Below are 27919 nucleotides of genomic sequence, written 5' to 3' on the forward strand. Positions count from 1 at the left end.
TGTCTAGGCTTAACTCTGGACACGCCTACCCTTCTCGGCCTGATCCGCTCGGAAGCTTCCTCATTGCTTTCTCCCTTAATCCCCAAGCCTCCCCAACACCGCTTTTCCAGGCTCACTTGTCCGCTACCTGGGCCAGGGATGGCGAGGGACGAGAGCGCCCGACAGTGGCCTCCGGCTGCTATTAGCGGGAAATGAGGGGGCAGGGAGGACGAGGGAGCGGACGCCAGGCCGCGAGGCTTGCGCAGACGCACTGGCAAAGTTCCGCGTTCCTGCCGGGGGGGCAAGGCCTCCGGTTAGACACGGTCTTCCCGGAACCCGAGGGTGCACCGCGAGTGTGCAGTCTCGGGGCGGAAAGAGGGGTCGGGGGGAGGGCAGCGGAGGCTGGGCTGCCCACCGGTGTCCCACGCGCGTGCGCGGACGGTGGCACGCGCGCAGAAGGGACGGCGCGTGCGCGGGAATCGGTGGGCAGCGGGGCGGGGCGACGCGGAAGTGGGCTCGGTGAGCTTGGGGCACAGGCCGGGGGACAGACAGTTCGTCCAACCTTCCTTCGCGCCGCCTCGTCCTACCTGCGGTGGCAGAAGATGTGACAGGAGGGCTGCCGGCGGCCCGCGGACGATGCTCGCGCTCCTGGGCGCGACGACCCTGATGCTGGTCGCTGGGGCGCCGTGGGTGTTGCCCGCAGCCTCAGGTGAGAGATAGGGTTCCCTGGGGCGGGGGCTGGGCGCGAAGCTGGACAGCGGCGGCGTGGGAAACCTCGGACCCGGGAGGGACAGAGGTCCTCTCTGGGAGGCCTCTGGTTGTCCGTGGTCGCAGCGCTCACATTGAAACCGACTTGGGCTCAAAAATTAAACGAGAGAAAGTGATGTTCAAGATCTTTCCACACCGCTTGCTTGGGGGCGCCCTGTGCCTGTTCCCTGGGCTCCTACCCCGCGGGGCTGGGTGTGGGAGAGCTTTGGTGTCGAGTTTGTTTCGAAAAATCCGGCAGCTCGACTGGACTTTTTAATAATAAACAAGGCTTTAGCCACGAGCTATGTGCTGCTGTTTCTTCAATTTAGTAAACTTTAGTTACTTGGTCCCATGTGGGAGGGGGATAAGGTTTGCAAGCATTTCTCTGCCCTCAGGATTCGTACAATCTAATAAAAAATAATAATAAAAGAAAAATACAAAGCCCAAATACAAAGGCTGGGAGCCACCAAGCTAATTTGCTGCCTTTCTTAACTTAGCTGGGATGCATGGAGGAATGGCACCTATCATACGGTTGACTTCGTAGCGAGAAGGGGGACTCGGTGTCCCCCCTTCGTCTTTGTAGGCCCAAAGACAAACAGGGCCTAGCAGCTGAGAGCAGGAATCCGGGAGTTGGTGAGGCTGCCTAGTGGGCTTAAAACACCTGTTTGTTTAGCAAAGCATATCCTTATTTTCTGGGGTGCGTGGTATCCTATCTATCTTGTCCTAAAAAATAAAACAGCCAGTTAGTTATTTTACTAGCATAATGGGTTTCTTCCAGAATAGCAGAGGAATTGCAATTTGGGACAAGCAAGTTAGGTCAAAAACCTTAGGCAATTCCAGCAACAAAAAGAGAAGGTTACTTTATAGAGAAAAAGGAGGAAGTTGGGTGGGGCTGTTTTGAGAGAAAGTCCATTGGAGGAAAGCAAGAGTTCAGGATGGTGCTGCTTTTCCCATTGGCTGGGCTTGTTGCTGGCAGAGGAGAATTCTTCCTCCTGGGGTCTGGAATTGATGGTGAGTGAAAGTGCATGAAGGCTCCAGCTTCTGGCCTCCTGACTTCATTTTAAATGATGTTTCCTTTATTCTGTTTCACACCTATTTCTCAAACTCTTCCACATACATGATATATAGTATATGGGTACTAGGGTCCTGGTATAACCCCTGGTAATTTCTTTGGAGTCTTTTGTTCATGAAAATTTTGCCTTAAACTCATGTTTGCTTCCATATAAAAAAACTTTCCCCAGAATTTTCATGTAAAATTAACATTCCAGGAGGGTGTTCATTAAGATCACAATTTTAATCTAGATTAGAGGAGAGCTAAAATAAACTTCATATACAACTGGTATTTATTGCCCTCTTAACTGTGTACCAGGCACTACTCTTAGTGTTTTAAAGGTATGAACTCATTTAGCTTTCAGAACAAAGCTAGGCACTGTTATCCTCATTTTACAGAGGAGTGGACTGAGGCCATATAGCTAGCCAGTGCTTTAGGAGGAAATCAAACCCTGAGAATCTGGCCTCAAAGCCCTGGGGCCTAAGGCTAGACTTTTTCTAAAGGTCACACAATTTAGTTCTTGATTATCCACCTATATGTTAAGGGCTTAGTTATCTTTCAGTTAACTAATCTACTTTTTTCTCAAAGGAATAGCAATGTTGAAAACTAAATGAAATGTTAACCCTAACTTGAGATCATAATGTTGCGCTATGTTTCAAAATCATCAAACTGTTCCTACTTTCAAACCTAGTAAATGCAACTCCGGGATCCTAGTCTAAGAAAACTATCCAAAATATGGGAGGAAATTTATATCTGTATAGATGTATGTGTCTGGATTTATGTCAGACTTAAAAATATAGTAAACCATGGGACTTCTCTGGTGGCACAGTGGATAAGACTCCGCACTCCCAGTGCAGGGGGCCTGGGTTCGATTCCTGGTCAGGGAACTAGATCCCACATGCATGCCGCAACTAAGAGTTCGCATGCCACAACTAAGGAGCCTGTGTGCTGCAACTAAGGAGCCCATGTGCTGCAACTAAGGAGCCCATGAGCCACAACTAAGGAGCCCACCTGCCGCAACTAAGACCCAGCGCAACCAAATAAATAAATAAATACTAAAAATGTATATATATAATAAACCATTTCTAGTCATCAATATGAATGTGAAGGGTTGAAGCAACCAATTGTATAAGTAGAAATATTGGATTAAGTACCCTTTTATATATTTTACATGCTAAAGGTTGAAATAAACTATTATCAAAGGGATATTGCTAATACTAATAGAACAAAATCTATGAACTCTAAAATCCTATTTAATAACTATTTCCAAGTCCCTGTCCATTTATCAGTCAATTATTTGTTTGTCTCCCAAATGCCAAGATGCCTCTAACTCCAGGGTCTCCTTCCCTTAGTAGCAGAAGGATGTCATCTCTGAGGAAATACCTGGCTCTACCCCCGGTATCAAATTGCTGCATCCTATCTCAGGGCCCAGGATTACTAGAATTAGAATATTCTGGGCTGGAGACTACAAATGCCATCAGACCTTTTGTTAACCCCATAAACCCAGTCACTGTCCTTTGGCTGCATAGAATCTCTAAAATTCCAACAACTGCGATGGGGATTAAGTTTAGAGTGGGATACAGGGGAGTAATTCTATTCGGTGATGAAGTCTCAGAGAATAGGGGTGTAAAATAGAAAATGTGGGTGGGGAGACTCAATGAGTGCCTCCCCAAATTAAAAGGAAAAACCAGAAAATGTTTCCTCAGATGTCTCCCCTTTTGACTCCATACCGTAATATCTCTAACTGGAAAGTAGAGGCAGCAATCCCAATAAATAAAAGTTCTATACAAGGACCTCTTTAGTAGAAAGTCTGTGAGGAGATAACATCCTTGTCCTGAAGCAGAAGTAAAGGCTAGAAATATTGCAGGGAAAAGAGTAAACTTAAAAGCTGGTCTTTTAAAAATTGTAATTTATCATCATGAAAGATCAGTCCTTTGTGATATGGAAAAAGTTCCTGTGAACTCAGCATTAGTCTGAGGACTCTGAAGAATGCAGGTTAAGTATGAAGCTGTATATACCTTGCCTTAAGGAACTTCCAGTCTGGTTGGAGGTTGTGTTTAACATAAAGAAGCAATTTTTTAAAATAAATGTATTTATTTTATTTATTTATTTTTGGCTGCGTCACATCTTCATTGCTGTGCACGGGCTTTCTCTAGTTGCGGCGAGCAGGGGCTACTCTTCATTGTGGTGCGTGGGCTTTTCTCTAGTTGTGGCGAGCAGGGGCTACTCTTCATTGCGGTGCACGGGCTTCTCATTGCGGTGGCTTCTCTTGTTGCGGAGCACGGGCTCTAGGTGCGTAAGCTTCAGTAGTCATGGCATGCGGGCTCAGTAGTTGTGGCTCGCGAGCTCTAGAGCGCAGGCTCAGTAGTTGTGGTGCACGGGCTTAGTTGCTCCGCAGCATGTGGGATCTTCCCGGACCAGGGCTCAAACCCGTGTGCCCTGCATTGGCAGGCGGATTCTTAACCACTGCGCCACCAGGGAAGTCCCAAAGAAGCAATTTTTTTAAAGACATCTTCAATCAGCAAGTTTTGAGAGCCTGTTAGATGTCGGGTACTGTGCTGAGTACATCTACTTTAGTGTGAAATTGAGTGGTGCAGATTCATGATGCAACGTGTAAAGAAAGAGCAAGGTTGGCATGAGCTGCAGTATTTGAGGAAGGTTTTCTGTTAGGGGGCAAACTTGAGCTGGGTCTTGGAGGATTTGGGCGGTCAGAGAGGAAGAGAAACGCTATTTGGAGGGGCCAAAAAGGAAAAATCAGAAGAGAGGGCATCCAACTGGTGGAAGATTTGTACTAGAAGTATAAGAAATAAAGGGGGAAAAAAAAAGAAATGGCATGGCGGGGTTATAAATTAGGAGTATGGGAGTAACTGATACAAACTACTATACATAAAATAAATAAGCAACAAGGATTTACTGTATAACACAGGGAACTATATTCAGTATCTTGCGATAACCTAAAATGGAAAATAATCTGCAACATGTTATATAAAACTGAATCACTTTGCTGTACACCTGAAGCTAACACAATATTGTAAATCAACTACACTTCAGTTTTTAAAAAAAGCATAAGAAATAAAATAGGTCTCTAGATGGAAGTCCTTAAAAATAAACAGAAGGGTTCAGACTTGATACATTCAGTGGTCAAGACCTTTTCAGGTTCCTGTAGGGCTTGGGTGACGTGATAAACTTTTATATCTCTATCGATTTTGTTATGTGAATGTTTGGTTCCTATGAATAGTTGTCAGCTCTGAAACCACATCTGTTCAGCTCTCTATCGGAGTATATCCCTCTCTGAACATAGTATGCGAAACCAAATTGAGGCTGTTAAGCAGTCCAACCCTGTATCCTTTACATCAGTATCACTTCTAAGACCAAAGAAAAATACTATTTTTATACAGAGACTTTTTTTTCGAATTAAAAGACAGTGCTTACCTTTTTTTGATTTATTTTTTCTACCTTTATCGAGATATAATTGATATATAATATTTGCTTTTTATAGATTTTAAAAACTCAACCAACTCTCTAGAATGCAGAGATAGAAATAATTAGCACCCTCCCCATCCTGAGAGCAAGCACTAGGTTTTTTTAGATTTTTGTATATACTTAACTTTTATATTTTATATTTAAATGTATTCATTCTCCAATCAGTGATGTGAAGAATAACATTTTAAAATATATAAAATATCTATAGTATGTATATAAGTATATATGTATAACTATCTTCTTTCTTATTGCCTTGACAGGGGGAACAAATCTAAAATCTCCTGAAAATGGCAGGGTCTGCATCATTGATGACAGCTTTATCCTGAAGTGGAACAGCAGCAGTGAGTCTGTCAGGAATGTGACTTTTTCAGCAGAGTATAAAATGTATGTTACTCTACTTATTGATTTGCTGAATAATTTTTACCATTTTAACACCATAAATTTTTTTTTCAGATTTAGGAAACATTTGGTTTTTCCATTTTTTTAAAGAAAATATATGGCTATTTTGCATAATATTTATAACTTCATTTCTACAAATAGAGACTCAATCAAATTCATCTTTGGGTATTGAAGCAAGAGATTTTGGGGATGAGGCTAGCAGACAATTTCTGTAGTCCACAGCCATACCTTCTCTGTTCTGTATGCTCCAACTTCTTTAAATATAAATTAGGGGCTGACCTAAAGCATACCTTGAGGATATGGGAGAGTGCCCCTAAAGCCCTAGCCATGGTCTTGGAATAGGCTTCTGTGGTCAGGCTTTCCTCTTGTCTCCATCATACACAAAGTTTTAATTCTAGATACACTTTATAAACATCAGTATATTGGACCCTGCCTTCCCACAGACTCAGTGTTTCTGGTGTTTCTGCCTTTTCCCTAGTGCTAACTTTCTACTTAATGATTGCCAAGAGGATAGGCAGACAGGGAGTTGTGGACGAAGGGGTTACAGAAGGAAATACCACTCAGGAAGTATAGTACTTTGCTTTGGGTTCTGGGACCCTGTCTGCTAACCATGATCCCTGTCCAAGAAAGAGCAGGCAGGAAATCAGGCAGTGAAGAAACAGAGTGTAGGACCTCTAGAACCAGGATTCCACCACTTCAGCCACAGCCCGGTTGTTCTCCAGTTGATGGTTAGTAATTTGTGTGTGTATATACAGTTGACCCTTGAACAATGGCGTGGGTTAGGGATGGGCACCCCACCCCACCCCCATCCCATGCAGTCGGAAATCTGAGTATAACTTTACAGTAGGCCCTCCATATCTGCGGTTACGCATCTGTGGATTCAACCAACCCTAGATTGTGTAGTGCTGGAACGTGTATTTATTGAAAGAAATCTGCGTGTAAGTGAGCTCACACAGTTCAAACCCATGTTGCTCAAGGGTCAACCATATGTATGTATACACATACACACACACACACATATGTGGCTTTTCTCAGAGCCGATAATTTAACAGTTTTCATCTTTAGAGATTTTCTTTAAAGTGAACTTTGAGTTTTGTTACCAAATTTGTTCTTTGCCTTAGTTCAGAATGTTGTTATGAAGCAACTATTTTAGGTATAATAGAGATTATTTCAGATTCCTTTATTTAAAATTACCCTTGTAGGGGCTTCCCTGGTGGCGCAGTGGTTAAGAATCCGCCTGCCAATGCAGGGGACATGGGTTCAAGCCCTGGTCCAGGAAGATCCCACATGCCGCGGAGCAACTGAGCCCGTGCGCCACAACTACTGAAGCCTGCGTGCCTAGAGCCTGTGCTCCACAAGAGAAGCCACCACAATGAGAAGCCCCACACCACAACAAAGAGTAGCCTCCCGCTCGCCGCAACTAGAGAAAGCCTGCGTGCAGCAACGAAGACCCAACGTAGCCACAAAAAAAAATTAAATTTAATTTAAAAAAATAAATAAAAATAAATTAAATAAAATAAAATTACCCTAGTAATAAAGAACAGAGCCATAGACGGTGCTCTCGTGTTCTTGTTCCTTCACACGTTCTGTCACTTCTACTGAATTCTCCAGTTCGTGATAATCTGTCGGTTCTGACTTTAGTATCCAATGCACTATTTCAGTGTGTTCTTTCTCTATTCTGTTCTCTATTGTTTATTCTGCTAGCTTTATAAACAATTGCCTTGTAAGAACATGCCAGGTCACAAGTTTGGGGAGCCAGTTTAGCGGTTAGTGTGGTGTAGTGTTATACGAACTTGATCCAGGCTACTTGGGTTTAAATCTATCCTCTGCTACTTATTCTCTCTGTCACAGTTTCCTTATCTGTTAAGTAAAGATAAAAAATTAGTATGATCATATGTAATTTATCATTCAAACCAGGATACTTCTGAGAGTGAACAGAAGCACTTGATTTTAGATAAGCTGGAACAATAAGCTTAAACCAGGACAGTCCCAGGCAGACTGGCCTGGGACACCCCACTGATGAAGCATCTAACTCGGAAGGCTATTATGAGTGTTACACAATTGTGTATCAAGTGTACGTAACAGTGGTGCGGAGAACGTGATCAACCAAAGTGTAGTTAATATCAGCAGCAGACATATTTTTTTCCATATAGTGTTTCTCAGAACATTAGAAATATCACTGGTGATAAATGATACACAGACACATAAATAAGCTACTGGGATACCAGTGCCTGTAGAACATACGCTTATCTAAGACATCAGTGTTTGTGACTTATATCTAAAATGTATTATGGGGACTTCCCTGGTGGCACAGTGGGTTAAGAATCCACCTGTCAATGTAGGGAACACAGGTTTGAGCCCTGGTCCAGGAAGATCCTACATGCCATGGAGCAACTAAGCCCACGCATCACAACTACTGAGCCTGCGCTCTAGAGCCCACGAGCCACAACTACTGAGCCCCCGTGCCACAACTACTGAAGCCCGCGTGCCTAGAGCCCGTGCTCTGCAACAAGAGAAGCCACTGTAATGGGAAGCCCGTGCACCGCAATGAAGAGTAGCCCTCACTCGCTGCAACTAGAGAAAGCCCACGCACAGCAACGAAGACCCAACACAGCCAAAAATGAAAATAAATTAATTAACTAAATAAATGAATGTATTTAGTTAAAATAAATAAAATGTATTATGACGTATGTAGTGTGCAGTCTTCATTCAACAAACATTGAATGCCTTTTATGCCAAACACTCTTCTGGGTACTTGGAATACATTAGTGAATAGGAGAGACAAAGATGGCATGAAGTTTTATTATGAAACTGGTTTTATGAAATGAATTTTCTATTGGTTACACATTTATTTTCAAGTTATATTTCTGTTGTGATCTAAACACTGTATAAGATAAAGTTTGTTTGTTCTTTTAAGAAAATATAAAAGTAGCTACCACTTTAGTAGCTCCCTTACATGCAAAAGCAGTTGTAATAGTGGGCAGCTGCATCTCCTGGAGCAGGAAAGACAGATGTAAAGAGTGAGGGTATGTTAAAACCATATCAAGGCTTAGTTTTAAATTTTTTTATAAGGTTTTCTGTTGAGTATAATAAAAGTTCTCCATATAAATGGACCAGAAATGCTTTACTGGCTTTTTGCCTGGAGCTCATTTTATTTTGACCCTCTATGCACCTGATTTAAAGAGGTCTATGTACCGTACCCACTTCCCAGACTTCCTTAATCTACTAATTTCTCTGGAATTATATTTTCTAATAAATGACATTTGAGGGGAAAAACAATCTGAATTTTTGGTTTAGATTTTTAAAGTCTGGATTTAAAAAAAATAGATTCTGTTGTGGAGGAGTTTCTCAGGAAGATTTGCATTTAAATCAAGGTATTATTAATGCCAACTCTAATCTCAAAGTTCAGATAGGTAAAGAAGGGGAAACTCGCCAGGAATGAAGTGTATATGGTAGTGTATATTATTGGTAACTTTTTTTTTTTTTTTTTGGCTGTGTTGGGTCTTTGTTGCTCCACGCAGGCTTTCTCTAGTTGGGGCGAGCGTGGGCTATTCTTCATTGTGGTGCGCGGGCTTCTCATTGCAGTGGCTTCTCTTGTTGCGGAGCATAGGCTCTAGGTGTGCGGGCTTCAGTAGTTGCAGCACGCAGGCTCAGTAGTTGTGGCTCGCGGGATTAGTTGCTCCATGGCATGTGGGATCTTCCCAGACCAGGGATAGAACCCTCGTCCCCTGCATGGGCAGGCGGATTCTTAACCACTGTGCCACCAGGGAAGTCCTGGTAACTTTTTTAAGATGTCTATTTTCTGAAAAATAAGGTAGACTTGAATTGGAGTCAGCACAAACATTATTTAGATATCATCCCTAATTTCTATTAGCTTTTAATAGAGAGCATCCTTAGCTTTTTATTAAAGATGCTTTAGGGACTTCCCTGATGGTCCAGTGGTTAAGACTACGTGCTCCCAGTGCAGGGGGCCTGGGCTTGATCCCTAGTCAGGGAACTAGATCCCACACGCATGCCGCAACTAAGAGCCCGCATGCCACAACTAAAAACAAAAAAAAGATCCCGCATGCTGCAATGAAGATCCCCAGTGCCACAACTAAGACCCGGTGCAGCCAAATAAATAAATATTTTTTAAAATTAATTAATTAAAAAAAATAAACATGCTTTAGCATCTTTAAAATGAGGTCTACAATATTACCCAAAAAATAAAAATCAGCTAGTGCTAGAACTATGAATTAGGCTTGACAAAAATGCCTTCTCAGAGGATAGTTTCTCTGTTTGGTTTAAGGCAGACAGGGCTTACCACAGGCAAAAATTTTGAAATCTAATGTTTGTTTTCTGTCCCTCACCTTCACTTCAGCCTCCTGTCCCCTTTGTAGCAACATGTCCTTTCTGTTTAAGGCACTCTGTGCCAACTTAATTTCTTCACATGCTTAAAAAAAATCTAATATCACTCAAACTTTTTTTTGTGTGTGGTATGTGGGCCTCTCACTGTTGTGGCCTCTCCCGTTGCGGAGCACAGGCTCCGGACGTGCAGGCTCAGCGGCCATGGCTCATGGGCCCAGCCGCTCCGCGGCATGTGGGATCTTCCTGGACCAGGGCATGAACCCGTGTCCCCTGCATCGGCAGGTGGACTCTCAACCACTGCGCCACCAGGGAAGCCCTCACTCAAACTTTTTTTTTTTTTCTCACTCAAACTTTTTAATTGACTAAATCTACATTGAGAAGTTTGTTAGTTTATGTTAACATTTTAAGTTCTTTATTTCTAGTCATGTAACAAAGGAATTATAGAGATCAGTAGGCAGAAGGAATGGTTTGGTTTTGAGAAGAGCAGAGGAAATTCTCAAACCATACTGATTCTGAGGTCTTCCTTAGGGTTAGTAAATCTCTTCATAGGGAGAGGTCAGAAGGGAATCATCAAATCCACTTCCCAAATTTTCAGTAAGGAAGAGAGGATCCAGAATACAAAGTAGTTGGCCAAAAGTCACACAACTATCTTTAACAAAGCCAACAGTAAGTCCACTTTTATCTTATAGGTTCTTCCTTTCTCTGCTTCTTTGAAATCCTAATGCATTAGGATTTTTTACATTAAAAAGTTAACTATATGTCAGAATTATTCCATTGTATAAATAATAATTTGGTATATATGTATTGAAAAAGAGTAGAATGTTACACACAAAAATATTGTCAGGACATTAACTCAAGTAGAAGAAATAACTACTTATACTAGCTTTATAATGTTAATGTAAGTAGAAAACATGTTTGTCACTCTTGTATTTATAATGTTCATTCATTCATTTGCTTTTTTATCTTGAAGACCAGGGATGGATAATTGGAAGAAATTGCCTGGGTGTCAGCATATTACTAGTACCGAATGCAACTTTTCTTCAGTCAAGCTTAAAAGTGTTTATGAAGAAATTGAATTGCGCGTAAGAGCAGAAAAAGGAAACAACACTTCTCAATGGCATGAGGTTACGCCATTTATACCATTTCAAAAAGGTAAGAAGTTGCCAGCTGAATTACATTGTATTCTTTATTAAATATTGCCAGAACAACTCTCTTCCCAAGCCCATTCATTTGCATGATATAAAGTCTCCCATCTTTAAAAACAAACAAACAAACAAACAAGGATTCCCTTAAACCAGTATCTCCTTCCTGCTATGGCATCATTTTCCTGCTTTCCCTACGGTGCAGGGGTCCCCAAACCACCCCTTCCACCCCGGGCTGCACAGCAGGAGGTGAGTGTCATGAGTGTCGGGCGAGCGAGCGAAGCTTCATCTGCCGCTCCCCACCACTCCCCACCTCACCCCACCACTCCCTATCGCTCCTCACCGCTCCCCATCTCTCCCCACCGCTCCCCATCTCTCCCCACCGCTTCCCATCTCTCCTCACCACTCCCCACCGCTCCCCACCACTCCCCACTGCTCCCCACCACTCCCCATCTCTCCTTACCGCTTTCCATCTCCCCACCACTCCTCACCACTCCCCATCTCTCCCCACCACTTCCCATCTCTCCCCACCACTCCCCACCACTCCTCACCACTCCCCACCGCTCCCCATCTCTCCCCATCTCTCCCCACCGCTTCCCATCTCTCCCCACCACTCCTCACCACTCCCCACCGCTCCCCATCTCTCCCCACCGCTTCCCATCTCTCCCCACCGCTCCCCACCACTCCTCACCACTCCCCACCGCTCCCCACCACTCCCCACCACTCCCCACTGCTCCCCATCTGTCCCCACCACTTCCCATCTCTCCCCACCACTCCCCACCACTCCCCACTGCTCCCCATCTCTCCCCACCACTTCCCATCTCTCCCCACCGCTCCCCATCTCTCCCCACCACTTCCCATCTCTCCCCACCACTCCTCACCACTCCCCACCACACCCCATCTCTCCCCACCACTCCCCATCGCTCCCCACCGCTCCCCATCACTCCCCATTGCTCCCCACCACTCCTCACCACTCCCCATCGCTCCCCACCGCTCCCCATCACTCCCCATTGCTCCCCACCACTCCTCACCACTCCCCATCGCTCCCCACCGCTCCCCATCACTCCCCATTGCTCCCCACCACTCCTCACCACTCCCCATTGCTCCCCACCGCTCCCCATCACTCCCCATTGTTCCCCACCACTCCTCACTGCTCCCCACCACTCCTCACCGCTCCCCACCGCTCCCCACTGCTCCCCACTGCTTGCATTACCACATGAACCATCCCCTCCCATCACCGCTGCCCCCACCAATCTGTGGAAATATTGTCTTCCACAAAACTGGTCCCTGGTGCCAAAAAGGTTGGGGACCGCTGCTATAGTGGTTGTTCTTAACGTGTGGTCTCCAAGACCCTTTCAGGAGGTCTATAAAGTCCAAACTATTTTCTTAATAATTCTAAGACTTACTTGTCTTTTTCATTTTGATTCTCTCGTGAGTGTACTCTGGAGTTTTCTAGAGGCTGTTTGATGTGAAATGGTGACTGACTGAATGCAGAAGTAGGTGTGAGACACAGCTGCCTTCTTTATTAAGCCAGACATTAAAGAGATTTGAACAAAATGTGAAATAGCACCACTTTCCTCACTAAGCTTTTTGGCTTGTTTTGGGAAGTATAGTCATTTTTTATCACAAATATTTTTTATCACGTAGTGGGTTTTATCATTACTATTTTTTAATGAATTGATATTTTAAATTTTTATCAATTTTAATGTTTAATATGCCAAATATTCAATGACATAGCCCATGTAGACAAAAGCTCTTTAGGACCCTCAGTTTCTCTAAGAGTGTAAAGGAGTCCCAAGACCAAACAGTCTGAGAACCACTGCCCTATACCAAAGCTCACACAAGAATGATCTGTACCCCCTCTCTGTACACTTTTCCTCCTACGCCCTCTTCAGCCCTCTCCATTTGAGCTTTGTTCCCCATCACTACCCTAAAACTACTCTGGCCAAGGTCACCGTGACCTCCACAATGCCTAGTGGATTCCCCGTCCTCTTCCGGCCCAGTTCCCCTGTGGCATCGGCGTGATCATCACTCCCTTCCTGGAACCCTTCCATCTCTGATCTCTGGGGCGCTGCTCTTTCCTGGCTCTCCTGCTGCTCTTTGGTTGCTCCTTTGTCAGTTTCTTCTCATCCCCCAGACCTTTAAATGTTGGACAGCTGCAGGGCTCAGTCTGCAGGGCTTGGTCCTTGAAGCTCTTCTCCTACGCACCCTCCACCAGGAATCGTATGGCTTTCAACATCATCTGTGCTCTTGGCTCCCCAAATTGTATCTCTCCAGCCCCATTCCTTCCCCTTCCCTTAGACTCATATCACCAGCTGTCTATTCAGCATCTCTACTTAGAGGTCTACAAGTCGTCTCAAATTTAAAATGGCCAAACAGAGCTCTTGATGTTCCCCCTCCAGACCTGCTCTTCTTGCAGTGTTTTTCATCTCGGTTAATGACATCACCTATTTATTTGCTCCGGCCAAGAGCCCTGGCATCACCTTTGACATCTCTTTCTCGCATGCAACATGCAGTCTGTCAACAAATTCTGAGTGATCAACCTTCAAAGTATATCCTGAATCGGATCCCTTCTCACTTCCACCCCTGCTACCAGCCTTCGCCAGGACACTTCGTTTGTCACTCGAACTGCTGCAGTAGCTTCTCTGCCTCCTCACACATCAACCAGGGTGATGTTTCCCGGATGTGAATCAGGTCTCAGCAGTCCTCCGGAGACTACAGGCTCAGACTACAGAGTTCTGCCTGTTACCTGGCTTCTAGCTGCCTCTCTGATCTCATTTTCTACCACTCAGCCATTCGAGCGCCCCCTCCTGTCTCTTGAAAATGGTGAGCACACTCCCATCTCAGGGGCTCTGCCCTTGGTGCCCTCTCAGCTGGGGATGCTTTTCCCCTCGAGACCTGCATGACTGCCTCCCTCACCTTGTTCAGGTCTCAGCTCAGACGTCTCGGGGAGCCTCCTCCTCACGAACTTACCTAAGACAGCTCTTGCTGCCATTCTCTGTCCCTATATGTTACTTCATTGTTTCTTATAGCACACGTGACCTTATAACATTATATGCATTTGTTTATTTGGGATTTTTGGCCACACCCCTCACTAAAGTGTAAGCTCCATGAGGGATTTTCTCTGTTTTATATGCCAGGCACATATTAAGTGCTTAGAATTGTTTGTTGTATGAATGTTTTGGCTTGTATTAGTGAACTTATATAGTAAATGTTTTTATTTTTACAGCTCAGATTGGTCCTCTAGATGTACATTTAGAAGCTGAAGATAAGGCAATAATAATAAACATCTCTCCTCCTGGGACAAAAGATAGTATCATGTGGGCTATGGATCATTCCAGCTTTATTTATACCTTAGTTATCTGGAAAAACTCGTCAAGTCTAGAAGTAAGCGTTATTTTTATCTTTGTTTGATGTGAGAGAAGAATGACATGAATTCATTCTAAAACTTGACTTTTTACTTTTTTAAAGAACAGACTTCTTTTTTTTTTTAATTATAGGAAAGGACTGAAACTGTTTATTCCAGAGATAAAATTTACAAACTCTCACCAGAGACTACTTACTGTTTAAAAGTTAAAGCAGAACTACGTTCACCAAGAAGAGTTGGTTTCTATAGTCCAGTGTATTGTATAAACACCACAGGTAAGGAGGAAGTCTTGCTTCAGATTCAATACCTATGTATATAAATTGGCAACCTATCAATTTTGGCATTTTTCCAATAGTTGCTAAAGCTTATGTGATGGTTTAATAGACATTAAAACAAAAGCATTCTAACAGCATTTACGTAAGCAACAAATGTTATTTGGGATTTTTGTCTCAAGTAAATAGTAATGAAAATTTTGTGTAAAATCCAAGTATTTTCTAATGAAAAAAACTGTTTTTATTCAGAATCCACAAGAATGGGAGGTAGTTGCTAGAAGAACATTTAGTCTTCCAAAACGTTTACCTTTATAGATGAACTGTCAAAATATGAAAGCATCCTGATACATTTAACCAGTGACATCTTGCCAACAATTAAGGTTTAAGGGCAGGAGCTTGGATTTATTACTTTAATTATAAGTTTAATATAAGTTTGTTTTTAAAATCAAACAGTATAGAAGGGTTTAAAGGTTTCCTCTCCTGCCTCCTGACCCCCTGGTAAATTCCATTTACCAGAGATAAGTATCACCATCAGTCTGTGTACAACCTTTCATACTTTTTTCGGGGCTTATATAAGTATATACTTGGACTTACAGTTTGAGGGGTTTTGTCTTTTAAATTAAAAAATAAGGTCCTGCCAGATATATTTTAAACTTGTTTGTTTAACCCAATATATTGAGGCTCTCTTTTTATGTCGGCACATATAGATCTATCACATTCTTTTAAATGGCTGCATAGTATTCCCTTGTGTGAATATACACCATAACTTATTTAGCTGTTACATCATTATGATAAAACTCAAGCCTTTTATCTTCTTGCTCATGCTGTTAGGAATTCTAGCCATCTGTCATCTCACTAGAGAAAATGTGTGTGTTTTTTGTGTGCTCTTTGTCTTCTAGAGAAACATAAAGTGCCTTCACCAGAAAATATACAAATCGATGCTGAAAATCAGGTCTATGTTCTTAAATGGGATTACGCATATGAAAACACGACTTTTCGAGCTCAGTGGTCCCAGTAAGTTCTATTCCATAAATGTCCTTTTGCAGTTTATTTTGCCCAGTTTGTTAGGTTTCTTTTCACTCTGCTTCAGCCACCTGCTGCTCCGTGCACACGTGTGGCCTGATGGAAAGGTGGTTGTGATATACTGGAACTGGAATGTTTAATTCTAGTCCCAGGATGTCATTGAGCTAATCACTTAACTTCTTTGGGCCTCAGTTTCTTCACTTGTTGTAAAATGGGTATATTCTAATAACCTCTAGTGTTCTTACTGGCTCTCTCTTTTTTTTTTTTTTTTTTTTTTTAAAGATGTGATTCTAGTTGCATGTGCTATTTCCTCAATCTGGAGTACTTGACACATGGCCATGATCTTTTCTTCAGAACCCACTTCTTCCATGAGTCCTTGAAATGATCTGAGTCCAGTCACTCTGTCTTGTTCAATTCAAGTTAGCCTTCCCATTGTCTTGATTATTTTAGTGGCTTTGGCAGATTTTTTAGTGATTACTTTAGTGGGAAATGAAGAAAGTTGGAGAGAACTGTGCTCTATGTGATTGAGTAGAGACCAGCCAAATATGAGTGAAGCTTAGCACCACATGAGTGGAAGAGGACTGCATATAGTTTATACTGGTTGGAAAACTGTAGGGGAGTAGAGAGGGAGAAGAGAAGAGGATAATCAAGTGGAAGGTGAGGTGGACTATGGGGAGAGAAGGGCCAGGAAAGAAAGAGATACTGAGGATCGAGGAATAGAGGGACCAAAGGCAAGTATAGGTAAAGCAGGAAGGGAAGAGTGAGAGGAAAGAGACTAGAAAGACACAGAAAACATGAGGGAAAAGGGAAGTCAATACTGCTGTGATTGACTACTTTCAACCCTTTGGTGTTAGTTCCGAAGCAATAACAGTTTGTATAATAAACGCTTTCATGTCATACACACCCTTACAGATATACATATATACATACACACACACACACACACACACACTGATCAGGAAACTGTACAGGAGTCTTTTATGTATTCTTCACTTTCAAAAGCATGTTAAACAGTAGGGCCACAGACTAGACAGGGATGGGGGTTTCTGATGGCTGGTCTCTAAGTTTCTTTTGGGTACTTAGCACACTGTACAAAGCACTGAAGGAGTCGTAAAGGTACAGCAGAATAAAACACATGGTGCTAGAAATCCGAAGCAGTTATCTGCCTTTGCATAGCAAAATGTGATTTAGGACTGAGGAGTGGAGTACAGATTATAAGGGTTACAGAAGTCGGAAACGTAAAGGTGGATGGGGCTGGAGAGACCAAAGAAGCCCTCTGGAAGGAGATGCAGTGTGAACCAGGCCTTGATTGCTGAGTCACATATTTTTAAACGACAAGAGAGGGCATCCCAGGCAGGGGCTACACACAGGGGAAAAGAAAGCTCAGGATAGGAAGAGACAAAATTAGGTCGGGGTAACGAGGAGCTGTTCGTTTCCCATTGCTCTGTAACAAACTACCACAAACTTAGCAGCTTACAACACACTGTTTATTATCTGTCCGTGACTTCGGGTCAGGAGTCCAGGCGTGGCTTAGCTGGGTTCTCTGCTCGGGGTCTCGCAAGGCTGCAGTTCAGCTGTCAGCTGGGGTGCTGTCTAGTACAAGCTGTCTCGTGCTGTCTCCTTAGCTCATGTGGTGGTTGGCAGAATCCATTTCTTGCAGCTGCAGAACTCATGGTGACCTGCTTCCTGGAGGCCATCAGGAGAGAGAATCTCTGTCCTCTAGACCCTCTTTTAAAGGGCTCATCTGATCAGGTTAGGCCCACCCAGGATAGACTCTCATTTGATGAACTCAAAGTCAACTGGTTTGGGACCTTGATTTCATTTGTAAGATCCCTTCACCTTTGCCAACTAATGTAACCTAATGAAGAGTTCATGGATCCTGCCCACCCTGAGGCGGAGGGGATCATGTAGGGCTTGTGCACCAGCGGGTAGGAATTTGGGGGGCCAGTTTGGAAATTTGCCGACAAGAAGGGAGGACCTGCTTTGAGAGTAGCAGAACATTCGGGCCTGGGAGAGCAATGAGAGGGAACATTGAATTAATAGGATGGCATAAGCTTAGGCTTAGCCTCAGACTGCCCTGGAGGCATTTGAGTGCCATTGGGAGTTTTGTGTTGAGGGATGGGTCACGTGAGGCCTGTGTTTGAGGAAGGTGAAAGTGGCCACATTGTGTGTGGTGCAGCGGGACTAAGGAGACAAGACAGACAAGGGGACAAGTCAGGAGGCTGTTACAGTTCCAGGCGTGAACTGAGATGCTTGGAGCTGTTGGTTTCCGAGCAGCTTACTTAACCTCTCCAGGCCCAGTCTTAATCTGTGCAGACTTGCTCTTAGGACACTGGTGTGTATCTCTGATACAGCACTTACCCACAGGTGTGCTGGTACATTTAGCAGCTGGCTTTCCAGAAGGGAAAAGCCTTATCTGTAGCATTTGCCAGTTTTTATAATATAACTACTCCTATTACGGCCACTGTCAAGCTCCCAACAGCATGTCACTGAACATGCATCTGGGAAGATGCACAGTAAGCCCTCCGTCATATAGCGTTTCCGCTGTATAGACACGATAGACGTAAATAGCCTTGAGCATAGATAATAAAATGTAGGAAAATAATTAGGACAAGATGAATTTTGAGTATTTATTACTTTTGTTTTTAATACAATTTATTTATTTGTAAGTTTATGTAACTTAACTTTTAATAATGGCTGTATTTAACAACTAGCTGGCAGCATTCCCAAAAACTTAGCAGTTGTTTCTGTGCACCGGTACGAGCCAACTCTAGCTCACCACTACCTTATCACACTCTGGAGCAAGATCTTTGGTTTTCTTTTGTGAACATGTCTCTTCCACCATCCTGTGAGTTTCCTGAGGGTGAGGACCGTTTCTCTCTGTAACTTTAGCCCCTAACAGAGTGTCTAGTGTATTATAGGTATTCATTAAATGTTTACTAAATTAACGTGTTTGGAATAAAAAACATTTATTTGTCTTAAAAGTGAGTTTTTAAAAAGGATCCCTGGGAGTCATTCAGACAAATGGAAACAAGTACCAAACTGTGAAGATGTCGCAACTACCCACTGTGTGATTCCTCAAAATGTTTTCCCAGAAGGAGTTCACCGTATCCGTGTACAAGCATCTAATGGAAATAACACATCTTTTTGGTCTGAAGAGAAAATATTTAATACTGAAATGAAAAGTAAGCCAATAGTTTTTACTTTACATTGTAATTCTCCAATTTGGTGCGAACTCTTAAAATTGTTTTTTAGTCTAATTTGAACTTTGTGTCTTTACACATTTTTTCTAGCTATCATATTTCCTCCAGTCATTAGCATGAAATCCATTAATGACGACTCACTGCACGTCTCTATCGGTGCTCCAAAAGAGTCTGAAAACAAGTCTGTGAACCAGCCTTACCCGCTAATGTATGAAGTTATTTTTCGGGAAAACACTTCAAACGCTGAGGTAAAAAGACTATGCAGTATAGGTTTATAATTTAGAGTTATAACTGTGGTTTGGGTAAACAAAGCTTGCAGTTAAAATTCTAGGGAAATTTTTAAACTTTAAGACTATGTGATTAACTCAGATATTTACAGTAGGAAGAAATGAGCATTTCCCATGTTTTACACAGTAAGAGTTACAATCCACCTGCATCTGGGCCCCAGTTAGTTGTTGTTGTTATTGATGTTTCTTTGGCCACGCCCCCTGGCATGCAGGATCTTAGTTCCCCGACCAGGGATGGAACCTGTGCCCTCTGCAGTGGGAGCTCGGAGTCCTAACCACTAGACTGCCAGGGAAGTACCCCCTCCCCCCCAGTTAGTTTTTAAAATTCAGATCCTGAGTTTATTCCTACTCAGTTAGAATCTCTGGGGGTAGAACTCAGGAATTTGTATTTTTAACAGGATTCTCAGGTATTCGTGAACCAGGGTTTCTCAGCGCTATTGACATTTGGGTTGGCTGATTCTTTGTTGTGGAAGCTGCCTTGTGCATTATAGGATGGCTAGCAATACCGTTGGCCACTACCCACTAGATGCCTGTAGCGCTCCCTCCCGGTTCTGACAACCCCAAATACCTCCAGATACCGACAAATACCCCCTGGGGGTAGGGCACCTCCAAGAGGGCAAAAATTGGTTTTTAGGGCGCAAAAGAATCTTAGCTGTTACAGTGGTTCGTGACCCTCCAGGAGGAAAACCTGCCTCGAGTGTTCAACTTCGCCCAAAAAATCTTATTCAACTTTGTAAAGGGGGAGGGATTAGGAAAAAATGGTCTAAAAAGTCTCCTTAGGGGAGTAGTCATGACAAAAGGGTCGAGAAACACTTGTTTAAACCCTACAATTCAAAAACCACTGACAAAGCTCATATACATCAGATAATCCACATTATTCCTAGATCACTTTTCCCTGTGGAATTACAATCAAGGAATCAGCCTTTAAAAATCTTGTGCAAATAAGTTGGTAAATTCTGTAACTTCATTTTCTGTTGAAAATCTAAGAAAATTCCAGCGACTTGGCTAGTTTCATTTTAACTATCTGAACACTCTGTAACCATAGCAGAATTTAGCCCTATTGAGCACTATGGTTAGTTCTCAGTCATCCCTAGATCAGAAAGATCTAAATTTGTGTCTCAAGCCCCCAAATTGTGTAACCTTAGGCAAGGTGGTTAACTGCTAAAACTTTGTTTCCTCTCCTCTAAAGTGGTGGTGGTCATTGTAACTTAATTTTTTTTTTGTTTTTCATTGGGGTATAGTTGTTTTACACTGTTGTGTTAGTTTCCACTGTACAGCGAAATGGAGTTCCCTGTGCTATACAGCAGGTTCTCATTAGTTATCCATTTTATACATATTACATTGTAACTTAATTTTTTTTGAAAAATTGTTTATAAGGTTTAAAATGAGGTAAAATATATGAAAATACCACATTGCTTGACAAATAGTAGATTCAATAACTTTTTTTTTTTGGCCATCCTATGCTGGGTAACACATCAATAATTACAATCGTAATAACAAGTCAAATTTATTGAATACTCATTGTGTATCAGGTACTGAACTAAGTATTTTACATGAATCGTCTCAATCATTCTTCAACCCTGCCAGACAGTTTGATTGATTAAATTACTATTCAGCAAATACTTGGGATGGAATATTCGTTACTGCCGTCCTGATACTAGGCTGTAAACAGTGGAATGGGAGTGGATGTGGTGTGAGCAGAGGCCTTAAGTGCGCATGCATGCTTCTCCCATTTGTCAAGAGGAAAGCAAGCTCCACGTGGTCTCTGGCCCCAGGCAGATAGGAGACTGTGGAGCAGACCTAAACCTGATCCACGGCCTCAGTGAGTGTTCCCCCAGCACTTTGGGACACTCACGAGTAAGAAAAACAAATATCTTTTGAGCCACAGGCTGTTTTGTTACACAGCATTGCACAACATTATTTTGTTGGCCTTGTAATATTTTGTTATACAACATTATTGTGGCAATAGCTGACGAATACAAATAGGAGTAATAATTGTCCTCACTTTACAGATCTGGGAGTAGGGCCCAGGGAACTTAAATAACTTGCCTAAGCCCATGTAGCTGTGAGTGATATCTTGCTACAGGCAGTTTGAGGCCAGAACCTCTGCACTTAATTGTTCTGCCACTAAACAGAGATAACATGATGGTGATTAAACCAAACCAGTATGTACTTATAAAATAAATTAGAGTTGTCTTAGGAAAATATTCTTTTTTTGGCAGCAGCCATGTTTAACTTTTGAATTTGGTTATAATGTGTTGTCCAAAACAAATTTATATTTCTCAAACACATACCAAGTGTTTGGGAGAGGCCAATCTTAGCTTGACTATTTAAGGAATTCAGAAAATAGATATTCCCTATATGATTTCTTGGGGTTCTAAATTTTATCAATGATTTACTTATTTTTTTATAGAGAAAAGTTGTAGAGACAAGAACTGATTTTACTTTTCCTAACTTGAAACCGCTGACTGTATACTGTGTGAAAGCCAGAGCAGTCACTGAGAATGACAAGTGGAATAAAAGCAGTGTTTTTAGTGATACTGTGTGTGAGAAAACAAAACCAGGTCAGAACCTTTTATTGTATCTTTTCTTTTTTAATGTAACAAGACTTAATAAAAATAACCAATTCATTGAAACTTGTAAAATACTTCCTTTTTACCACAAACATATAGAGAATATTTTCTTCATGAACTGTGTGAGTACTTCATGCCGAGCCTTCCAGTTTTAGAAAATATTTTTAATACTCAACTTAGTTCAGTGGTTTTTGCATGCTTTATATTTCATGCATATCTGCATAATTAATTTCCTTTTATTATGACTCTTAGAATTTAATGAGACTTTTAATTTTTTATAGAATCCTTAATATAATTATTATGTGGAAATCACTTAATTAGTTCAGTTGTGAATTTTTTTATGTTATTGTTGGTATTATTTAATAGAATGTATATTTCCTTTCACGTGGCTGTATTTGTTTCACACAAACTGTCAGCAGTCTTAATGTATTTGTGTGTCAAAACCTATATAGATGCTAAACGCCATTTATTTGTTTTTAGGAAATACTTCCAAAACCTGGCTTATAGCTGGCATCTGCACCGCATTATTTTCTCTCATTGTTGTCATCTATGTTGCGAAAGTCCTCTTGAGATGCATCAATTACGTGTTCTTCCCATCAAGTAAAACTCCTTCCGCTGTAGATGAGGTATGTTACTTTTCTTTTCAACAGTTAACTGGATTTTTCTTAAAATGAATGGGAAATATGTTTGATTTCAACAGAATATAAATGTTTTCTTGATATTCAGAAAATAATACAGACTGATTTGGGTTTTTTTCTTCAGAGTTTCAGAAAATTAACTTTAGAAACAGTCATTTAATAGGATATAACATGGAATAGTAAGGTGTGTCCTTAATCTCATATTTTTCTGGCAGTTTGGTTACTGTGGCACTTGTTTTACCGCTGAAAGTCTATATTCACAAAAAGATTAAAACATTATCATCAGTGCAAAAACTGTATTCTGTGGATAAAATCACAGAAAACGAAATAGCAAAACACAAGTTTCCTTTCACAGCACCTCGGTGTTTTGGTTGGCATAGTTAGTGAAGGCACTGAGTGGTGAAGACCAGAGTGTGGACACCACCCTGGGGGTGGTGGGTTCACTGGAGCAGCTTCCACGCTGCCTGCCCTGTTTCAGGTTCCCCAGGCTTTGGAGCTAGAGACCTGAAGGTGAATTGTTGATGGGCTGTAGTGTATTTGGACTTACTGGCTCTGTGAACTTGAGCAGCTCTCTTAAGGGTACTTGAGCAAGTGCCCGTAGACTGTAAAACAGAGCCAGTGGTACCATCCTGCAGAATTGGGAGGGCCAAAGGAGATAAACCAGAAAGGCCTAACACTGTACAAACGTTCCATAAATATGAACTGTTTTACTCTTTTATGCCTGAGTTTTTTAATATCATTTCTATATACTCTTCTATTCAGAGCTGTTATTTAAAGAGCTTAAAACTATCAAGTTACAATAGCTCTTTATTCTTAGTGGGACAGGGAAAAATTAATTTCTCCCTGTGCTTTTTCTGGGTATTTGTGGATTAGATACCAAAATTTTTATTATGTCAAAATAAAGGGCTTCCCTGGTGGCGCAGTGGTTGAGAGTCCACCTGCCGATGCAGGGGACACGGGTTCGTGCCCCGGTCCGGGAGGATCCCACATGCCGTTGAGCGGCTGGGCCTGTGAGCCATGGCCGCTGAGCCTGCGCGTCCGGAGCCTGTGCTCCGCAACGGGAGAGGCCACAACAGTGAGAGGCCCGCGTACCGCAAAAAATAAAATAAAATAAAATAAAATGTCCCAAATCCCAGTGCCCTCCCTTTCCTTCCTCACCCACACTCTTCCACTCCCCACCCCTGATAGCACAGTGGACCTTTCTCAGGGACTCTTCATATAATTCCCAAAAACAATACTAACATGTACATGACCTCACTAGTGATGGTCTTATTCCAAACATTATAGTGTAGTCGATATGCTCTTAGCTTGCTTTTTAATATGCATGTCAAAAGATAGGGTTTCTAGATAGCTTAAGAAACCACAGCTTATTAGAACTAGAAAACTAATTTTTGTGATTTTAAATAATCTGTTTCTGTTCTTTCCCTTTTGAATTAGTATTTCTCTTCACAGCCAGTAAGGAATCTACTCCTTTCCACTTCTGAGGAACAGACGGAAAGATGTTCTATAATTGAAAATGCAAACACTATTACTGTAATAGAAGAGACTGATCCAACTGATGAAGATCACAAAAAGTACAATTCCCAAACTAGTCAAGATTCGGGAAACTATTCTAACGAAGACGAAAACAGTGGAAGTAAAATAAGTGAAGAACTTCTGCAACAGGAAACTGTGTGACCAGGAATGAACTCTAAAATATTAGGGGGTCTCACGGGAGTTGCAGTGGGAACCTGGGCTCCTTGCTCCTCTCAGTAACTAGCAAGAGACTCTTTGCTTGTGGGGGAAGAAAGAGCATCTTCAGTTAGTAGGTCCTAAAAACACAGGCAAGCACTTAAGTATTTGAAAGGAATTTGGAGAAGAGTTTTCTACATTCTTCTCCATGTGTAAGGTCTTGAAAGACCTGTCATGGGACCGCCCTGGATGAGAGGAGTTAAATCCAGAAGGTGCCCTCTGTCTTCCTAATGGTCCCCTAAGCACCACCGTGCGTGCCGTCGTGTGGTAAGGGCGGCGCTTGCGTTCCCATCAGCTGATACCGTCGCCGCTGCCACTGCTGCTGCCTGTACCATCTGTCGCTTCTCCATCCCAGTATTACAGTCCGTTATTTTTCAGGACATATTTAGAACATTTGGTCTTTTCTTTGGACACGAAAGTAGGCCCTTTGGAAATGTCTTTAGAAAAGCCTGAATACCACCATCACTTGGTTTTCTGAAAACGTAGCTTACTCTGGAAAACAGCTGCAGATGCCAGAAACATGGTGTGGTCCTTACAGTTTTTTCAGGGGAATTCTATCCGTTTTACCAATTACACTGGCTTCTACATCACAGTTACCTATCCCTTCTACGGTTTAGGATTAAAACCAGAAAATCTTTTGCTATATGTCCATGAAGTCTTCCTGATTCAGACCATTGGAACAATAGCTTCTGATTACAGTGCGTAATCACTAAAATTACAGAGAAATGGGAAACTATCTGAGTAGATAACTTACTATTATCTTTTAAGATACGGGAGTATGTGACATTAGTCACAGTGGACGTAAGAAGTCTTGGGACCAGAAAATGGTACTGAGAGAAGAGAGAGAGTAAGAAGTAGAGTAATTCAGTAGGAAAGAAGCAGGTGGCTTTAGCGAAAAATAAGAATAATGTGTGTAATCAACTGTTGATTACTAACATCCTGAGGGTGGTTTATTTTTGTGGCTTATCTGTATCATTTCTAACACCAGGCCAGCTTCTCTACGCCATCTGGAAGTATTCAGGTACCCCTTCTGCTCAGCCTACATGCACTCAAGAAAATGCAAATTATTTATTATCAAGGTGTGGGAGGAAATGTACCTGGGAAGAAAACCTAATTTTTAAAATATATAATGCCTTTCAAAGGCATCTATAGCTTTTTTTTAAAATGATTCTCTATTTGGGATTATTCATGGAGATCCTGCGGAGGAGGGAAGTGTAGGAATTCTGGTGGCCTCTGAGGCTGGGTTCTCAGCTTCAGTCGTTGCAGAAGGACCAGTGAAAGGGAAGGGAGATGGAGCTACCCAGAGCATCACGGCAGGCCAGTCTTATTTACACGATGGTCCGCTGTGGTCTTCTGGGTAGAGGAAAAGGTTGAAAGCAGCTGCCCTGGGAAGGGCTGTGACACTCAGCACGTCCTCTGCAGAGCACACTGTGTGCTTCCCTAGGCCTTGGCCCAGCTCCCAGGGGAGCATACAGTATGGGCCAGGGATCCCCGCCGAGGCAGTTCTCTGCTGCAGAATCCCTACAGGGACCCACGCACACCTTTGATCCTGCTGACCGGAGGCCTTTGGTTCAAAGCAGATCTGGGTTGGCCCTTCGCTTGTAAAGGCCCTGTCAGTGGGAATTTGCCTCTGTAGCGAGGAAGTGAGGAACATGCCAGGACCCTGTCAGCCCGGGCTTCCACGCTGTGTCAGTGCGACAGGCCTGGTCAGCACGCAGGCCCGGGATTTACCAGAGGAAGAAGGCTGCTTCAGAATGCACATCCCAAAAGGAAACAGCGCCTTCGTGGGATGTGAAAGAGGGAAAACTCGGGCATTAGGATGAAAAGACACCACAGAAGTCGCCAGGTCCCTGGATGTGGGAGTCTGTGTGTCTTTGGGGTTTAGGACCCCCTGTGGTTTTCAGCGAACAAGCATCTGAGCAGCAGCGAACAAAAAACCCTCGATTTTGCCTTGTCTTCTGACCTAAAAATGCAATTCCATTCCATTCTTCATTGTGGTCCACGTGTAGCTTAATCAGGATGTGCTTACTTGTAAACTGACAAGTATTTTTTCTGAAGAATAGTTTACTTGGAAATACCATATACTTGGAAGCACCAATAAACTGCCTCAGAACTACAATATTAATAGTTCTTGGAGAAGCTGGATAAAACCTACGCATTTATGTAAAAGATTTGTATCATTACAGCCAGAAATAATGTATTAATACGTAATACAGATTAACATACGTAAGTGGTGACGTACGTCTGTAAACATACATGCATACTTATACCTACACGTGCACATGCATGCTGTGGGCCATACTCCAGCAGGACAGCCATAAAGACTTCTAGTTAGAAAAGTATAAATGCTGCTCGAGAACTATGAACTAAAGAGTCTGAGCAGAAATTTGCAACCTATAAAAAAGTTATTTCAAAAATATAATTCAGGGCTTCCCTGGTGGCGCAGTGGTTGAGAGTCCGCCTGCTGATACAGGGAACACGGGTTCGTGCCCCGGTCCGGGAGGGTCCCACGTGCCGCGGAGTGGCTGGGCCCGTGAGCCATGACCGCTGAGCCTGCACGTCCGGAGCCTGTGCTGCGCAACGGGAGAGGCCACAACAGTGAGAGGCCCGCGTACCAAAAAAAAAATATATATATATATATATAATTCAGAGTTCGTATCTTTTCCCCAAGCTGTGACCTTCAAAGCAGCCTCTGATTGCTCCTAAGAATTTGGAGAGTGTACAGAAACTTTGCCTACCTGCCCGCTCGTCCCGGTAACCCTTTGACTACCTGACATGTTTGTTTTGTGGTGTCTGTCTGCCCCCCCCAGGGGACCGGAAGCTCTGTGAGAGCAGGAATTTACTTTTACTTGTTACTGTATCCCCAGCACCTACCACAGTGCGGTGCCTCACACCTAAAAAGTGCGCAGGAAATAATTGTCAAATGACTGAAATCTAAAATTGGAACCAAATGGGTGTTTCGGACACTGTTTGTGTGTCTTGTTGAGTTGTGGAAGGACACAACCATGTTTCCAATGTTTCTATGCAGTGAGCTTTGTATCTTATTTCATTCGTACTTTGTCCTAACCCCCATTGCTGTTTTTTAAACAGTTTGTTAAAACAGTTTTCTGTAATAAACGCTGAAGCCAAAAGTGTTGGGTTTTATGGTGGTTCTGCTTGAACTGATTAAACATGCATCACAGGGGTGGCAACTGCTGTCTTCACAAGGTATTCACAACCGAGGGGGCTGGCCCCTGTACCCGGTGTGCGCGTGCCCAGCGTTGGTATCCTGAAGGGGGCCCCACTGCCGTCACCGCCCCACGGAGCTCCTGGACAGGGAGCTCTCTGCTTGCCCTTTGCATTTTCACAGCCTCAACTTTAGACTTGGCCGGAGCACAGCCTTGACCCAGTGAGTCTGCAGTGTGGTGCAGACTCTGCTCTGTCGAACTACACTGCTTCCTTTTACCAACATTTCTTCTCAGGACAAGCTCTTTATGGAGACTCCCTAGTCCCACATGTAAACTGATCTGCCTTCTAGACACGTTTGAATCTGAAGTTAAACACCACTGACATTCAGGCTGGGAACACTTCGTGTGTTTTTAGTAAGCTTCCTCAAATTTTTTTTCAAACTGTAGAGGGAAGTAAATATGAGTAAATTCATCTCTGATGCCCGGAAAACCCCTTGTTACTTAACAGTA

General features: G+C 42.8%; 1 protein-coding gene across 2 annotated transcripts; it reads left to right on the forward strand.

Annotated features, from left to right (window-relative positions):
• The first annotated feature begins 277 nt into the window (after window positions 1-277).
• Window positions 278-27373, forward strand: IFNAR1 (interferon alpha and beta receptor subunit 1). 2 transcript variants are annotated; one of them, XM_082625721.1, is made up of 11 exons: window positions 278-688; window positions 5521-5644; window positions 10977-11158; window positions 14378-14535; window positions 14649-14790; window positions 15687-15801; window positions 18796-18995; window positions 19104-19261; window positions 21714-21864; window positions 22354-22499; window positions 23964-27373. In XM_082625721.1, exons 1-11 carry the CDS (start codon window positions 616-618, stop codon window positions 24186-24188), a joined length of 1674 nt encoding a protein of 557 aa, XP_082481847.1. In that variant the 5' UTR covers window positions 278-615; the 3' UTR covers window positions 24189-27373. The 2 variants fall into 2 exon arrangements, with proteins under 2 accessions (XP_082481847.1, XP_082481846.1); XM_082625720.1 differs by having other exon boundaries at window positions 280-688; window positions 23949-27373.
• Window positions 27374-27919: the final 546 nt, after the last annotated feature.

Source organism: Mesoplodon mirus, assembly GCF_964341445.2.
Source record: "Mesoplodon mirus genome assembly, chromosome: 6".
In the NCBI taxonomy this organism is placed as follows: domain Eukaryota; kingdom Metazoa; phylum Chordata; class Mammalia; order Artiodactyla; family Ziphiidae; genus Mesoplodon; species Mesoplodon mirus.